Below are 17,016 nucleotides of genomic sequence, written 5' to 3'. Positions count from 1 at the left end.
AGTGTTCATCATTTTTCGGATGAACTCTTATTAAAAATAAAAAATAAAAAAAATTCAAGGGTTGATGGGTGCCCTTACATCAACTTAGTGATATAAGAGTGTACTATTACTAGTATGTAATATTAATTGAATGTTAAATTCATTATTTTTATTGGTTTATGTTTTTTGGGATACTTGGTGATTAGACATGTTATTAGACTTTATGGGTTATCTTTTATTTTAGTTAAACTTATTTGATGTGCTTCATTTATTGAGAAAAGTTTGAATTTATATGTGGGAAAAAGTGTTGAATTCACATTGCCCGTTAACTCAAGCTTCTGAGATAATTAGTGTTATGTAAAAGCTTTTAATACCCTGTTCTATTTCTTTCGGATCTAAATGTCTAGCAATCTGTTGTCAAAATGGTTAGTCATTTTAATGGTATATGTGAGAGTTTTTTATAGGACTTGTCCAAATAGGTAAGTGAGAATTGCTAGCTCTCTCATATTTAGGATTGCTAACAATTTAAGCCACAAAATTGTTAGGATCTTTATCATTTCTTGAGGCAACTCTTTGATACTAGACTACAAAGGGGTGACTCCTCTAGGCTATTGTGGCACTGCTTTGGGGATCAAGTAGAATCACAGGACTAAACTAGCAATATCATCAGAGAATCGAGGATATGGATGCTCTTGCCTCGGAAAGTAAGTTGGATAATGGATAATGACCAAGGCATCTAACTCCACCACTACTATGAGCTTATGAATGGATGGACTCGGACCCACCTCCGACACATAAACTGCCAAAGTTGAGAGGTGACAAGCAGGCAGGAATCATTTTCGATAGTGTTGGTAAAGTTCTCCACTTTCCACAGGATAGATAGATAGATAGATGGGGGCAAAAAGATGTTCTCTCTACAGCGTCGTCTCACGATTTCCATAGGTTGAATTTTTGCCATTTTCGTATTGTGATGTGTTCAGTTGCCACATGCACGCCCCTAGTACGCATTTGTGCTCATATACAGTGCTTGGACGTTGATGGGATCCGGGGCACAGGGAGGATCTATAGAGTTTTTGTACTGTCCCTCCATCGTAGTTCACGCACCTAATTATTACAATATTTATAGGATTCACCAACCTACATAGGTTTTAGGCAGCCCCCCATATCTTTTGGGATAGGTAGGCCTTTTCATAAGAATTCTCTCACTTTTTTTGCTTAAATTGATAGCAATTCGGACAATAAACATTATTGGAGATCGGGATCTAGATACTTATCTTTTTATGATTTTTTGTCTTTAAGTGAGTGGGATGTAAATGTCCTTATAACAAATTTATTAGGGGAAGCTTCACTAAGCCCCCTTGAACTTTCGGCCGATTTTGCAAATCTCCCTGAACTTTCAAATCTCTTATTTTGAATCTTTGAACTTCCATTTGCTCTCACTTTGGATCCCTCCGTCAGTTTTCAACGTTAGATTTAACGGTTTGACTTTTTTATACCCATTATACCCCAACGTTAAAACTACACCGTTTTGGACTTCAAAATTACAAAACACACTCCAGCCCAAAACGGTGTTTTGGGCATTAATTATTTTTTTTTCTTAAAAAAAAAAAAAAAAAACTGGAGAAAAAGATCAGGGTGGCTCTAGCCACCCCCCGGCCGTATGGGGTGGCCAAAACCACCCCCAGCCTCTTGGGGGTGGTCCGACCATCCCCAAATGCACCCGATCCCCCGGCCCCCCTGTTTTTTTTTTTGTTGGCCTTTTGGGGGTGGCCGGACCGCCCCCTTGGCCATGGGGGTGGTTGGAGCCACCCCGATCTCTTTCTCCAGTCTTTTTTTTTTTTTTTTTTTTTTAATATTTTTAATATTTTTCATTTTCATTTTTTTTAAAGAAAAAAAATATATAATTTTAATGCCCAAAACGGTGTCGTTTTGGGCATTTTTGGAATTTCAAGTGGGTTGGGTAGGGGTATAATGGGCATTTAACGTTGAAAACTAACAAATGAGTCCAAAGTGAGAGAAAATTGAAGTTTAGGGGTCCAAAATGAGAAATTTGAAAGTTCAAGGGAAGTCTGCAAAATCGGCTGGAAGTTCAGGGGGGCTTAGTGAAGTTTCCGCAATTTATTACAAGTTTTTAATAAATTAATGTGGCAGTCCATATGGTATTCATGCGAATTACCATGTTTGCTACAAAAAAAATTAAGGAAAAATTACAGTTTACCCATTTAAAGTTGATAACGTTTTTCAATTCGAACACCAAAGTTTCAATTTTTGCAATCCACCCCAACAAAGTTTCAACTTTTTTCAATTCGACCAATATTATCTCAAAATTTTCATATTGCCCATAATTTTTATTTTTTTATGAAAAATAAATAAATTTGAGAGTGCAAAAATGGCCAAATGGCCAAAGGGGTGGCTACGACCACCCCAATTTTTTTTTTTTAATTTTTTATAAAAAATAAAAAAATAAAAATTATGGGCAATATGAGAAGTTTTGGATACAATTGGTCAAATTGTAAAAATTTGGAACTTTGGGGGGGTAGATTGCAAAAATTGAAACTTTGGTATTCGAATTGAAAAACGCTGTCAACTTTGAGGGAGTAAACTGTAATTTTTCCAAAAATTAAATTTATATGTTAACTTTTTTGCTTAACCTTTTTAGGTCATATTGTGTCATGTGGCATTCATGTGTGGACTAACATGCGAGCTTGTAAGAAAGTTGAAGCACTTTTCATTTGTAAGAGCAACTCTATCAAGAATGATACTTATCCTTTCACCTATAACTTACATCTATAACATGTTTTTTCAAAAAAAAAAAAAAAAATTGTGCTTTTAGTTAGAAGGTGTTGTCTATAAGTTATTAGACAGTCCTCTTGAAAACTCCAGTTGTGTACTGATCATGGAAAGTTGCTTATCTTATTGTTCTCACCCATGAAAGGAAGGCATCTAGCCTTTTCTCTCCTCATTGACCACAGGCATATAACTTACAAAGGAAAATGATATAAATACTTGGATCTTTTTTCATCTTAATTTGTAGTGTTTTGCATGATTAAAAAACAATCCAAGTGAAGAACAGCAAAACCATTTAACAAAAACACACAAAAGAGACGATATACAGATCACAAACAGATTGAACAAGAACTGACAAAAACAAACTTCTAATGCAAAATTCTACCCAAAATGTCTTGATTTCTTGAGAGATGGAGGGCTGATTTGTGGCACTGTAAAGCCGTCATCACTCCATTTCCGGGTTCTTATTTTCACATTAGTTGCCTCTGCCAATTCGTTAAATCCATTCAGAAAATCAGTCTGGGGAAGACACAGAGGAAATGGAGGGGATTGAGGTGAAACTTGAGGAACCCAGATTGCCAAATCTTCTGCTGAAACAGAACTCATGTTTCTTTCAAGATCTTGATCCACAAATGGGAGAGATTGATCATAGGTCTACACCAATCAAGTAATTACTAATATCAGTAAAAAATAAAAAACAAAAAAACTTGATGCTTTTAAAAAAACTAGAGAAAAACAAGGGGTGCACTGCAAACCTTACAGAAACCATTGGTAGCAATTGACGGTTCAAGAAAGTCTTCAACGCGCCAACCCGGCAATGTTTCCATCAAATACTCTGAGATGCTGCTGGTTGAAAGAGGAACCGAATTACTAATCTGATTTTCTTCATCCTTGTAAGTTGGTGTTATTATTTTCCCACTTGAAGAATGGCTGACCACTTCATTGGGAATTGTTTTTGGCCTCTTTATTGATGAACGGGAGCTTGTAATCTCAGCATCGATCTTTGCATCACAGCCATTAGAAGAAGAAGAAGAAGAAGAAGAAGAAACATGGAGTTTAACACCTGTGAGAAGAAACCTATTGTGTTTCTGGGTATGTTCGTTGGCTTTGTGGATTGGAACGTCACATTCTCTGCAAAATATGGCTCTATCTTCTTTGCAGAAAACAAAGGCTCGCCTCTCCTGAAAAGACAACCAATTACAAAACCCATCAATTTCATCTGCTTGTGTTTCTTTCTTTTGTTATTGATTAGGAAAAAGGAAGAGGAATTAATTACTGATCAGTAGTACCTGGCAGATATCACAGAGAGGGGCTTCTTTGAAGGATGGATGGAGCAGAGAGAAGCGTGTGTGTTGGCTGGCAAGTTTGTTTGCGTGGTGGATGCTGTTGTCGCAGCCTTCACAGAGAGCGGCTTCATCTGCAGGGCAGAATACATTGGCCTCTTCTTTCTCACAGACGTCGCACTGGATCTTCATTCTCTTTCTCTGCACAATCCTCTGGCTCTGATAAGGTAAACAAATATACTCTAGAGAGAGAGAGAGAGAGAGACAAAAGTGTTATGGGCAATTCAGCATTAAGGAAGAAGCTCTGGAGACTGCTGGGGCCATATCTCTCACTCTCTCTCTCTTTCTTTGAGTAAAGAGAGGAAACAACTTGGCTTTCTGGGCTATAAAGCCATCACTCTCCTCCTGAGCTTGTCTGAAGTTGGAGGGATGGCAAGCAATTATCTGAGTATTTTATTCCCAGCTTTTCTCCAAGCTGAATAATATAATCAAAGCTCTATTGAGGTGGAGGTGGTTGATTAATTTCTGTCTTTGTGGGATGGGCCGAGACTCGTATTATATTATTTCTCAATGATATGGAATCTGGATGGGTGTTTCAAAAGTCAAATTTATTGTGATTGTTTTCTTGATAAAATGCATTATGAGATAATATTTTCTTTTGCATATTCTTTTTACGTTCATGCAGATTGAATTTTAAGACAAACATCAAAAAAACAGAACCATAAAACATAAGAAGAGAGGATAGTTATTAGTTAAGATCATGTTCATGGAGGTGGAGAACCTCCACCAATTTTGCCCAAAATTGGAAGGGCTTTTTCATGCTATATCTTCCAAATTAGGAGCTTTTACTCTCTCATGAATTTTTGCCTTCCAATTAGAGTTTGTTCCAAGCTTTTGTGTGGAAGGGATTCTGATGAAGGGTTTTGTCCTGAATCAACAAACTGTAAGCAGATTTGACAGTAAATTTTATTTCCTATATGGAGCCCAAATAATAGTCTTCTGCCGAATTAATGGTAACATGGATGCTGAGGATATCCACAAACCAATACGCATGCACATCCACAGTATGCCTAGCAGAAGTACAACAATTAATAGCTAGCATGTGCTAGTTCACATTTACTATTATTTTTTTTTCTAATTGTTTAGGGGAAAAAGGAACAAGGGAATCTACTAAGCTTGTAGATTGCGTAAACATCTTTCTAAACTACTAAAAATCTAATGTCCTCTTAATGACAAAAAGACCTCATAAAATTTTTTTTAAAAAAAAACAAAATGGGTCTTCACCCACATCTTTTTTTATTATTATTCAAATTTATAGGAGTATTTTGAAAAATTGTTAAGGATATTTTTGTCTTTTTCTGGACAAATGGGAATTTTGACAATTTAGAAAAATATTGTCGTAATCTTTAATTTGGAAGGACATTTACACTCAAATAGTAATTTGAGAAAGGGTATGCATACTTTTTTTCTCTTGTCTATTACTAGGCTTAATGTCTATGATGATTGGAAAGAATAAAATAAAATAGAATAGTCCTATCTAGCTTTGCTTTTTCTTACTTATTGGAGTTGGAATCAATTTAATTTATATTTAGTTACTATTAGAGGTATAGTCCTATCTACCTTTGCTTTTTCTTACTTATTGGAGTTGGAATCAATTTAATTTATATTTAGTTACTATTAGAGGTATAATCCTATCTAGCTTTGCTTTTTCTTACTTATTGGAGTTGGAATCAATTTAATTTATATTTAGAGGTATTATAGCTTTTACTATAATTTCTTTTACAAATTGAAGTCTCAATTCATAAGCAGTGAAATAATTAAGCAAAAAAATTTGACATGTCAATTTAATTAATTATTAAGCTGACTTATCAACTATACACTTTTAATCATTTTATCAATTATAAATTGGCACATCAATTTGTTAAAAAAACATTATAATACTCCAAATATTTTTTCTTTTTATTTCAGAAGTAAGAAAAGAAAAGTATTCTCAAAATGTTCACTCAATGACCTTCTAGAGATCAAGAAGTTTGAATAAGTTCCATTTTTCTTGAGGAGTCACCATCATGAGTCCTGACTTTAGATTAATCAATTTGAATTAGGATAAACCAGGCTATCTCTTTGGCTATAAAATTATGATGGAGAAAGGTGTCCTTGGCTTGTTATTTTATTTTATTTTATTATTCCTTATTGTATTAAAAGCCAGTGCCTGTGGTCTATGATGCATTTGATTAAGCCAGCAAGGAAGCACACAACCACCAAAATAATTGGATTTTTGGCTGTTGACAATTAGTCACTCATGCTTCAATAAATAAACATCACATCATTATCTTGCAACAAACTCTTGATCTAATTCCTTTTTCTTTTCTCCCTTTTTGCTGGGAAAAACATATAAGAATTTATATATTTTTTTTTTCTAAGCAAATAACTAACAAGCAAAGGGAAGGGCATTTATACTCGGCTAACCAAATGTTATTTTAGCTAGCCATGATGCAAATTTGAATGTGAAAAATCACATGCATTCGGCCAGTTAGTTTGATAAAAAAATTTTGGTAATTAAGCATCGTAAGCTTACCAAATGTTAATTTTATTTTTTTTTTAAGAAAAAAATTATCAATAAAGAATAAAGAAATTATTGAAAAATAATATTTAAATAGAATGTTGAAAGTTAATAACTAAAATAAAGCGTGAGATATAAGAGCTTTAAAAAAGAGGATAACAAAAATAGAAAAAATGTGATTTTTTATTTATTTTTTATTTATTTTTATTTTTTATAGCTAAAATGGAGAAAAAATTTACTGAACCGAAAGTGATTGCTCACGATCCTAATTAAGGGTTAACCGAATGGGTATCTAACCGTCTTAACATCTTTGAATCAATAGTTATGAGAATGCATGATCGTGTATCTTCATTTTATTTCAAATTTGTTTGTCTTATATATTTATTGTTGTTACTGTTTTAAGGGTTAAGCCAAATCAATATAAAGCAAGGTTAAGGCTTTTGGATCAATTGTTAGGTCATTAACAATTGATTAGGCTCTGATGCCGCGATGGTTAGGTCCTTAACAATTGGTTTTCCTTGCAGCATTTTTGCATTCGAAATTGTCAAATATTTTTTTGGCAAAAAATGAAGAAGAGGAAATTGTGAATTTGTTTGAGGAAATGGTCAATTATTTGAAGCAATTGCCCAAAAAGATATATTTTAAAGAATCATAGGTAATAAAAAGGACCAATTTAGTCAAATACATTGGGTGGTCCCCACAAATTTGGTACTAACATTGTAACAATGTGCTCAGCCCACACGTGCGTTCTATATTAATGAAATAATTGCATTTTTTTTTTATTAACTAGCCTTTTAAAATAATTGGCAATTAACAGTTGCAATCAAATTTGAGTAGCCAAAACTCTAGCAAAATATTAAAAATTACTTTCATATTAGAACATTTTTTCAAGCAAGAAAAAAAAATCTTTAAAAAGTATTAACAAAACAAATTTCATATCAATTGATATGAGGTGTTTTTTTTTTTTTTTTTTTTACATGTATGCATAAAAGGGGAGAGAGAGATTTGAACTAGTGACATCCGCTTCATTAGACCTGATCCCAGCTAATTGAGCTACCTCTTGAGGACATGAGGTGTTTTAAGTGTCTTTTCATGTTAGCTATTTTTTTTTAAAAAAAAAAAAACAAAAAACAAAATAATGTCAACTAATTTAAATAAGTATAATAAATAAATGTGAAGAGTCCCATTACTCGTTTTAGTCTTACTAAATAAGAATTATGTGATATGGGTTCCGATTCAATTAGAAAAGCTGATTTGGGAATAAAATGAACATGATGTTACATGCCATTAGATTAAGGTTTTTTTTGTGTGTGTGTGTTTTTTTTTAATTTAAATTTGATTTTATATGGAAGGTGGTTATTCCTTCCATCATTGCATTGACTAAGGCACGTTAAAATGAGAATGGGAAAGCAAGAAATTTGCGGAGATCTTGATGAAGAAGGTCGGTCGGCCAACTGGCCAACAAAAGAGGACAAACAGCACCTTTTCATACCCTAGATAGGGATGATATTTTGAGAATCATACAACCAAAGAAGAAAGAAAGTATATATATACATATGAGATACGGAAGTTGCAAGCAATATCAGAAAGGTAAGCAGATAAGAAAGGAACACTGCACTTTTAATTACTGTGTATTTTGTATAGTTCCAATGCTTCTCACATGGGATTGGGGTTTTGCACGAGATTTATGTACTTTTTTGGATTATAAAGTAATGATGAAGCTTCACAAGACGTTTAGAATCATGTGTAAGCTAACTAGACCAATTCTTCCTACTCAAGTGGGTGGGTGTGGGTGGATGGGAGTCTTTGAGAAGAAACCTTAGTGGGACTTGTACAAGGAGTGAGAGGCTTTGATGCACATCAACTAGCTAATAATTTTAGGGAAAAGTTTCAGAGTGAGAGCGAGTGTCCAATTGATTGTGAGACGTTGTTCAGAAAGCATCAACTGATAGTTCGTTCGATTAAAGTGATGAGATATTTTAATAGTAAGTAATTTTCAAGAGGTTTAATCGATAGTTTAATTGATGTTCAATCGATCGAAAATGCAATGTTTAGTTCGATTGATTGAACTTGTGATGAGGGTTATTTTGTAATTGTTCCTTATAGGTTTGCATCTTACTTCTATTTAAACTCAATAAGAATTATTTGATTAATCAGACTTCATATTTTCTATTTTTTATCAATAAAAATACAGTCGGGGAGTGATTTTTCTTCAATTTTTAGGTAATTCTTTGAAAAAATCAACCTCTCATTATGCCACACTAATCAGATTTAGGCCGGTGGAAAGAAGCATCTAACCTAAGCCCACCTGAGCTTAGGTTATCAATCTGAGAGTTGCTTGTTGACATTTTTATGTTTGTAGTTTGGTTGATGAAAATAATGAGACTTTTGAGCTGGAGTCCAACGTTGTGAATAGACATGTAGGAGACAAGTTGATGGTTGAAGTGTGATTTTAACCCATGTAACCAAAAACATGTGGCATCAAATTCCGGGCTTGAGCTCCTTTGAAATGACTCATACCCACATATTCGGCTTCCCTCTTCTACTTTTAATAAAAGGAGATCTTATGTAGTTTAAACAAACCATCAAAATTGCAAACCTCTTCGAAATCTAAATAGAGACACGTTTTTTTTTATTAAAAAAAAATTTACCGGCTTTTTTGGTCACCCTCTCTTCCCATTGGCTTCACACCCTCCTTTCTTCAAATCCATTAATCCGACGATAAATTTGTAAGAATTGAACAGTAGAGAACCAATAACAGCCGTCATATTCTCTTCAAACAATAATAAGATACAAAGAAAAATCGTGACAATCGTGGATTGAATTGAAAATATGTTAGATGCACATGTCATTTTTATTAGGAAATTAAGAAAATAAAATTATAGTCAAGTATGTCGGTGAATTAGTGACACACTCAACGGTAGAGAACCAATAACAGCCAACATATTCTCTTCAAACAATAATAAGATAAAAAGAGAAATCGTGACAATCGTGGATTGAATTGAAAATATGTTAGATGCACATGTCATTTTTATTAGGAAATTAAGAAAATAAAATTATAGTGAAGTATGTCGGTGAATTAGTGACACACTCAAAACCACCTTTTCATAGGTGTTTACTAAAAATAAGGATGGTGCCAAAAAGCTTGGAAAAGATGTTGGTAACGTGTAACATGTGCTTCACTTCCCCATCCATGACTTCCGTCTTCCCCCTTCTCTCTCTCTCTCTCTCTCTCTCTCTGTAGCATCCGTTGAATATCATCATCTGCTCTGCTGGATTAAGGATTGCAATAGCGGTCACCTTCTTCTTATATTCTGTATCAAAAATTTTTATCGCTTTTAGAATAAGTGATGATTTAACACAATGGTAAAACTAAAAATAGTAACACTGTTTGACGACGGGTAAAAAATTTAAATTGTGACCATTTAGTATAACTGAACGAAAAGAGCCATCGCTTAGCAGAGAGAGGACGTAGAAACTGCAGGGATGCATTTGGGAAAATGCATCAAACCATGCAAGGAAGGTGAAGGTGAAGGTGAACGAAACAGTGCATTTCCCCAAATGCATCCCCGCAGTTTCCACGTCTTCTCTCTGCCAAGCGCATTCCTCCATGTTACGGATCTGGCTCCTTTCGTTTCAGCCACAATAACTGGCCACAATTTGAATTTTTTGGCCGTAGGCAAACGGTGCCGGTGAGTTTGAACTATGATTAAATCAATTCACCTAAATTTAATTAAATATTTCACATATTGAGCCTTACCTATTAAGGGGTTGTTAAAATATAAATTACATGATTAAATTCATTATTTTCTATCAATTAAATACCGATTTCATGCTTACTCGGAAAACCTAATATCAAAAAGAGAGGTTGCATACAATACAAACATTCTGACGTGACAAAGTCTAATAGATATGGATTAACCATTTTTGAAAAAAAAAAAAAAAATTAATGACTACTAAACTTTATAATGTTAATTTTGTGAGATATTTATGAAATGTTTATGTTGTAATAACATTTTTCTAACCAAAAAAAAAAAAAAAAAAATCCTCATCCCACACAAAATGTTCGGCCTCACGCTGGGCCTTGTGAATTAGGGTGATTTTGAGTGCAATCAGGCCAGGCCCATAAAATCCATGTTTCCACAATGTGTGCAGGTTAAGCTCAAGCTATCTTGTGCACCGCAACCCTCAACAGGTTTGCTGCAGACCAACCCAAGTTGGGCGTTGGCCCAATGAAATTTTGTTTGGGCAATCCACAATCTGAAACGAAAGGTCAAAGACTAAAGAGTTTTTAACTTCATCTGCATAATGATCTAATGTTAAAAATTATATTTTTATTTTGTTGACGTAGTAATATTAATTTGGATTTTTTTTTTTTAAACAAGGGTCGATCATATGATTGATTGGCAGTGCCACACTAGCAAAATGAGATAATGGTGTAATAAAAATGTTGTTTATAGTATTATTGAATTTATTGAGGCTATCATTAGATTTGATATAATTATTCGTTAAGTGCGTAGGGATTAGTCGAAACGAAATCTTGGACACCCTCATCGTTTAAAATCAAGTGTTAAATCTAAAATTAGACTTTGGGCTTTGGGTGTATATCAAATCGGTCCTTATGGTTTTTAAAAGTGATAAAATTAGCTGACATTTCTTAAACGCTAAACCACCTACATTTACGATGACATGGCGGTATTGATGTGGACGTACTAAGCTAGATGGGATGCTGACTTGGCATCGCGTAGGCAAGGCTTACGTAGAAATAATACATGCAGTGCAACATGATTAGACTAACTAATTATATTTTTGTACACGTGACAAACGACTACATACGAAAGCGGATCGAATGAGTAATTTTATGCACACTAAAAGTCTAACAATTAATTTTATCATTTGTCTTTTTAAAATTTCAAACCAATTTTAGATTTAACCGTAAAATAAAAAGGAAATATTCCCAAGAGATAACTTAATCGGCTAGGGACCACGCCTCATGAAGCGGAGATTAGTAGTTCAAATCTTCTTCCCTTCTTGTACGGACATGTTAAAAAAAAAAAAAAAAAACAAAGAAAAAAAAAGGGGAATTATATTTGGGCTTTCAGGCCCAAAGCCTTTCTATCAATTTATGTGGTTGCTGCAAATACAAAAGGCTAAAAAGATTGGGTTGCAAAACTTGAACGGTCGTTACTCTTTGTTGCCCTCTCTCCCGCCACCGCAAGTTCGTACAATCGTACTACTTGGCTACGAACCAAATGGCGGCGTTCTCTGCCACGTCAGCATCTCCACGAGCCCTTCTTTGCTTCTCTTCCGCTTCTCATTCCCACCATAACCCGGTAAAATTCCTCTGCGATTCACTGAATTCAAAAACTAATCGCTTCGTTTTCCTCATCACCCCGTTTGGTTGCCGAGAAAAATGTAGATTTTTAGTTTTTTCTAAATAAATGTTCATTTGCCCTGTGGTATAGAGCTCATTGTTCCAAAGTTGGAGAGCTGGGGTTTTCAAATTGCGGTGGCTTAAGCCGTTTTCTTCAACCACTTCAATGAATTGGAAGAGGAGGTATATATATATATATTTTAAATTTTTAAATTTTTTATTTTATTTTATTTTATTTTATTTATTTTTATGTTCTCTGATATTTCGTTTTGACTTGCTGAACGAAAATAGTAGAACAAGAAAACTATGTGAATTGCCCTGATTTGGATTGGTAACAAGCGTGATTGATGATAAAAGAATTTGTTGGAAATATTAATAGCTTAAGTAGAGTGGATTTAGTTTTCTTCTTGTTGGTTCAACTTTTATATTGATTTCACCTGGGAAAAGAGTGACATTGGACTCATGCTGCGATACTAGGTGGGAATTGCAGTTTTGGAGAATTAAGTGGAATGGCATGAATCATTCACTTATGTTTGTTCACGCTGAAATGATTTTTGTTCAAGTTTTGTGGTTCTATGGTTGTTGTATACTTTTATCTGATTGATGGTGCTATCTGTAGTAAAGTTGCTTGTTTGCATCTAATAATACAGGAGAAATTTGATCTATGCAGCCAGTCAAGCTGCTGAGGAAGCTTTCAAAAAGACTGTTGAAGTGGACAGGCTGATAGATACACTGAGGGATGCAAATCCAAAAGAAGTAAGTACACGGTACTTTCCTGGTGCAATGCAATTTTTTTTTTCTTGTTTCACTTCATTTTAGGTAAAATGTCTCTGTTAAAATTAGTTTCAATAAATTTGGTAAGATTACAAATTATTCTTATGTTGTGAGGACTGTTTTGAGAGCACTGCTCTGTTTATGTATCGAAGGAATAACGAGATTAGACCATAAAAGGCAATGCTTTCAGTCATTTTCATGAGAACATATCTCGGACATTTCCTTTATGTGAGTTTCTGATGTTATAGATTAGGGTAGAAACTCTTTCCATTATGTTTTCACATGCATATTTTAAAATTTCTTCAGAGTATGGGGTGTGATATTACACTTTGTATGAGTAAATGTGGCTCCATTCACTTGAAACTGCAAATATCTTTTATTATATATTTCTGTGACCTTATTATTGTTGTGTTTTTGTCTATGAACAGCTTCAGAAGCTTGTTGTTGAGAATGTCCTTGCTTTCAATGAGAGTTTTTGGATACGCCTTGCAGCAAGAACTGAGACCTGCAAATCAGAGGATGATAAAGCATGCTTTTTGACTTAGTTAATTCTAATATTTGATTACGTTCTAATGTTTGACTTCTTTCTGTTTCCTGCTCTGCACAAGAAATACTGATGCATAATGTTCTTTTTGCAGAAAGATTACGAGGAATTGGCTACATCTGTAATGAGCATAGTGGATTGCCTCGTCCATAAGACCAATGTACCTCTCTCTCTCTCTCTCTCCTTATCATCAATGAACGGTTATTTGATTTTCCAGTGTGCTTCATTTATATTACTTCGTCTCCCCCCTCACCCCACTGTAGTTCTTTCATTTTTTTCTTCTTTATATATATATATTTTTCTCATGCAGGAAAAAATAGAGTCTTCCACTGATGTTCTCAAGGATATATTAAAACCAGTGGTTGATGAAGTGGAAGAGGTTATTTGGCCTCCTAGAGACCCTGAGGCCCTCAAATTAATGGAGAAAGTAGGTCTTTTATTCAAGTTGGCTTAAAGTTAATATTCATTCTTCCGTTGGATACTTTCTGTGTCTTCATGGGAAGTCGTTTTTATACCTTTTCATGTGCTCCTTATATTATCTTATCTTGTGAGCTGAAGATAAAGTTCTTATTGACCAAGCTTGCAAATCACTGCTCTTCACTTATAGATGCTTTGCCCACATCACAATTGCATCTTGATAATTATAGCTTTTATTTTTGACTTGTGTCTATTTAAAAAAGGCCGTTAGTCATGACTATTTTGAAGAACGGAAATAATGCCACCAGCAAAGACAAGAAGCAACTAAGAACTTGGAGATGGTTGCTTCTTCTACTTTGTTGTTTTATATAAGGTACACATAGAAGCAGCTTGGACAGCCATGTTGCTGGAAGTACACAACAATTTGTTAATGTGTTGTCTTTTTGCCCAAGCAAATTTTGAGTTATAATACTAACTGAGATGTATTTACGCAACTTATAATTCCCTCTTCTGATATTTAGGAGATAAAGCAAAGGGAACAAGAAGGGCAACTAGATGAAGGCTTTCTTTCAGAGGTTAATGCGCAGCTGCGGCAAGTGAGTCTGTCTTGTGCTTTCTATTATTTCCTGCATGAATTAGCTTTTGTTGGTAGCCAAAGAGTGTTGGGCTAGTACTACTGGTGTAGTTACATTTTACTCAATCTTAACAGTAATAAGAAATCATAACTTAAATTGGGGCATGTTTTCCACTCTGTCTTCTTGCTTGTTCTAATCTCTTACTTTTTTTGAGCATCAAACTAGCCACACAGTCTTCTTTCTATATATGTTCAAAGTCATCAACATTCATTAATTTCATGTTCCGCGTGGTAATGTTTGGATTTTCATATTTTAATTTTTTCTTCCAACATTTTTCAGATTCTAGTCCTTAATGAGATCTTAATAAATGATTTAGTTACTAAAATACATTGGTCATCTGCAGGCAAAAGAAGATGGGGATAAGCCGGGACTGGAGGCTATGTTGCAAAAGGTTTTGCAACTTTATGCTTCCATAGTTCTCTCCAAACGTAGTTATGCAAAGAAAGGTATTACCCTCTCTGAGCTTACTCAGTTATCTTTGCAAACAATATGATTGTAGGAAAGGAAATACCAAAAGCTAAAGCACCTAAATTTTGGACAATGACTAGGATTGGATAAGGCTAAATGTTTCCAGAACAACCTCAACTTATTAAATAGCACGTGGATATTCATCCAGATAGTAAAGGAAAAGTAAAATGTTTAGTTTTTTTTTTTAAAAAAAAAAAAACACTAGGCTATTCACAAAATTATGTAGGTTGAATGATGCATGTTGGTCTTTCACAGTATTATTAGTTTAAGATTAATCCATTTAATCTTGTTTTCTGCAAGTTATATATATTTAGCGTAAGATAAATTTGAAGTTTAAATTCATTATGCTTATATGAGTATTGCTTAATATGTTAAATTCATTACCCTAATATGTGACAGCAAGTTCTAGTTATATTAACAAAATAAAAATACGTGACAGTATAACTTCTGAATATCTTGGACGTAAAATTTTATTTATTACACCTATGTATTTTCCCTCATTATTTTTTTTATCTGTCTTGAGTAAATTTTGTAGTGATTTTCCTGTGACTTGCTTTCGCTTAAAAGTTGATGCTTTAGAGACCAGTCCCTAGTGATGTTTCTGTTGCAGGAGAGGAAGTTTTGAAGGCTGAGCAGTTTCTTGAAGTCATTATAAAAGGTGTTGCACTTAAAAGAATACAATTATCTGTGTAACTGTGTTAGTAAACTACTTCTTCACTCTTCCTGGAGAAGAGAGAAGTTTGCTGATCTGCGTTACTAATAGAATTTATATGGATGGCAGCTCCAGAGGAGGAATGGAACAAACTTTTGATCAACGGAATGACGGTTGGCAAAGGGGAAATTTCACCAGAGGAGTTTTATGCTGTCATTAAGAAACGGATTGAGCGTACTTTGATCCGAACCGTGAGACACCCATTTGGCCTTGAATTTCAGTCATCAGATAAATTTAGTTTGAGTCACTTCTGATTTATTCCTTCTCTTCTCTCTTTGATGGTATCCATTTCATTCTCTCTCTCTCTCTTTCAGGAAGGAGGTTCTTACCAGCAGCGCATTCTTACTGAGTATTTAAAAGGCATTCAATCAAGAGCCGAGGAGATTGTCCAAGTCCTTCAGGGGAAGCCATAATAGTAGCCATCTGGAATTGAAGATGGCTTGTTATTATAAGGTATGATAGTCAGGTAATGTGACCTGTGGTTCCTCTTGTGAATCAGGAAATGAAGAAAAAGAACACCTTCCAGAAGCTGAGAAATTTTGTTTTGACGCGGATATGATGTGCCAGCCAACAACCACCACTCCTATACGGCACCTGGGGATCTTTTTGTTGAAACCTTATTCATGTAGCATTGATAGTTCTTCTCATTTTGATCACTCTTTGTATACAATATCTCAATTTAGGCTCATAGATGTATATACTAAATGCACCAGAACAAAACCATGCTTTTGTAAGCCTATTGCGAACCTAAATATTAAGTCGTATCGGGATAAATTTGGGTAGATGCTTAGAGGTTTCCTTCAAGAGTAAGGCTAAAATTCTTTTTGTGTCTTTCTTATGTCACTCCAAGAATTATGTCGCTTTTAAAATCACTATTGGACATGTGACCGATTATAATTGAATTTTGATCAAATGGTAATTTTAAAAGTCATCTCATTTCTTGGAGTGAGACAAGAACATATTGACATAAGAGTGACTTTTAGAATTACGATTCCTTCTAACACAAGTTTGGAAATAAACTATTCTCCATATATCATTTTTATTTATAAACTTGATTTAAATAGGCTTACAAGGTACAACCATAGCAATTGCTCGTAGTGCAAAACAACTCAAACTTCTCGACCCACAATATAAAACAACTTACAATGAAAGACTCCTATTACAATTAGAATACTACATAATAGAATACTAAAGAGGCAGACAGTTTATAATGTGAGATCAGCTGACCATGGCAGATAAGCTTCACAACCTCTCCCATTTTTTTTTTAAAAGGAGAAACTTCACTTTAGTCTCATGAATTTTCACTCGATTTTACAAACTCTCCCTGAACTTTCAAATCTCTCATTTTGAACTCTTGAACTTTCAATTACTCTCAATGTGGACCCCTCCGTCAGATTTTAAACATTACATGATGTTTATACCCCTGACTTTTATGTACAATTTCAACTTCTAAAACGTTTTTTTATTTTAAAAAAAAAATGAA

General features: G+C 34.3%; 2 protein-coding genes across 3 annotated transcripts; one reads left to right on the top strand and one right to left on the bottom strand.

Moving 5' to 3' along the window:
* Nucleotides 1-3,042: 3,042 nt before the first annotated feature.
* Nucleotides 3,043-4,584, bottom strand: LOC132166921 (B-box zinc finger protein 20). The gene is made up of 3 exons (XM_059577779.2): nt 4,056-4,584; nt 3,522-3,947; nt 3,043-3,420 (listed from the first exon to the last, which is right to left on the bottom strand). Exons 1-3 carry the CDS (start codon nt 4,239-4,241, stop codon nt 3,148-3,150), a joined length of 885 nt encoding a protein of 294 aa, XP_059433762.2. The 5' UTR covers nt 4,242-4,584; the 3' UTR covers nt 3,043-3,147.
* A 7,197-nt stretch (nt 4,585-11,781) lies between these two features.
* Nucleotides 11,782-16,256, top strand: LOC132189725 (uncharacterized). Of its 2 annotated transcripts, none has more exons than XM_059604514.1 (11): nt 11,782-11,942; nt 12,075-12,166; nt 12,634-12,739; nt 13,186-13,284; nt 13,396-13,461; nt 13,612-13,728; nt 14,240-14,314; nt 14,697-14,799; nt 15,432-15,479; nt 15,603-15,724; nt 15,848-16,256. In XM_059604514.1, the coding sequence occupies exons 1-11, from the start codon at nt 11,862-11,864 to the stop codon at nt 15,944-15,946; spliced, it is 1,008 nt and encodes a 335-aa protein (XP_059460497.1). In that variant the 5' UTR covers nt 11,782-11,861; the 3' UTR covers nt 15,947-16,256. The 2 variants fall into 2 exon arrangements, with proteins under 2 accessions (XP_059460497.1, XP_059460489.1); XM_059604506.1 differs by having other exon boundaries at nt 15,408-15,479.
* The last annotated feature ends 760 nt before the right edge of the window (nt 16,257-17,016 follow it).

Source organism: Corylus avellana, chromosome 2 (assembly GCF_965113065.1).
Source record: "Corylus avellana chromosome 2, dhCorAvel1.hap1.2, whole genome shotgun sequence".
Lineage (NCBI taxonomy): Eukaryota > Viridiplantae > Streptophyta > Magnoliopsida > Fagales > Betulaceae > Corylus > Corylus avellana.
The sequence above is the reverse complement of the archived record's forward strand: the minus strand, read 5'-3'. Positions and strand labels throughout refer to the sequence as shown.

Coding starts and splice junctions, on each gene's coding strand:
- LOC132166921 (XM_059577779.2), bottom strand. CDS start 4,241: ATGAAGATCCAGTGCGACGTCTGTGAGAAAGAAGAGGCCAATGTATTC. Junction 3,948..4,055: donor CTCTCTGTGATATCTGCCAG/GTACTACTGATC, acceptor TTGTCTTTTCAG/GAGAGGCGAGCCTTTGTTTT. Junction 3,421..3,521: donor CTACCAATGGTTTCTGTAAG/GTTTGCAGTGCA, acceptor TGATTGGTGTAG/ACCTATGATCAATCTCTCCC.
- LOC132189725 (XM_059604506.1), top strand. CDS start 11,862: ATGGCGGCGTTCTCTGCCACGTCAGCATCTCCACGAGCCCTTCTTTGC. Junction 12,167..12,633: donor TCAATGAATTGGAAGAGGAG/GTATATATATAT, acceptor CTAATAATACAG/GAGAAATTTGATCTATGCAG. Junction 12,740..13,185: donor GGGATGCAAATCCAAAAGAA/GTAAGTACACGG, acceptor GTCTATGAACAG/CTTCAGAAGCTTGTTGTTGA.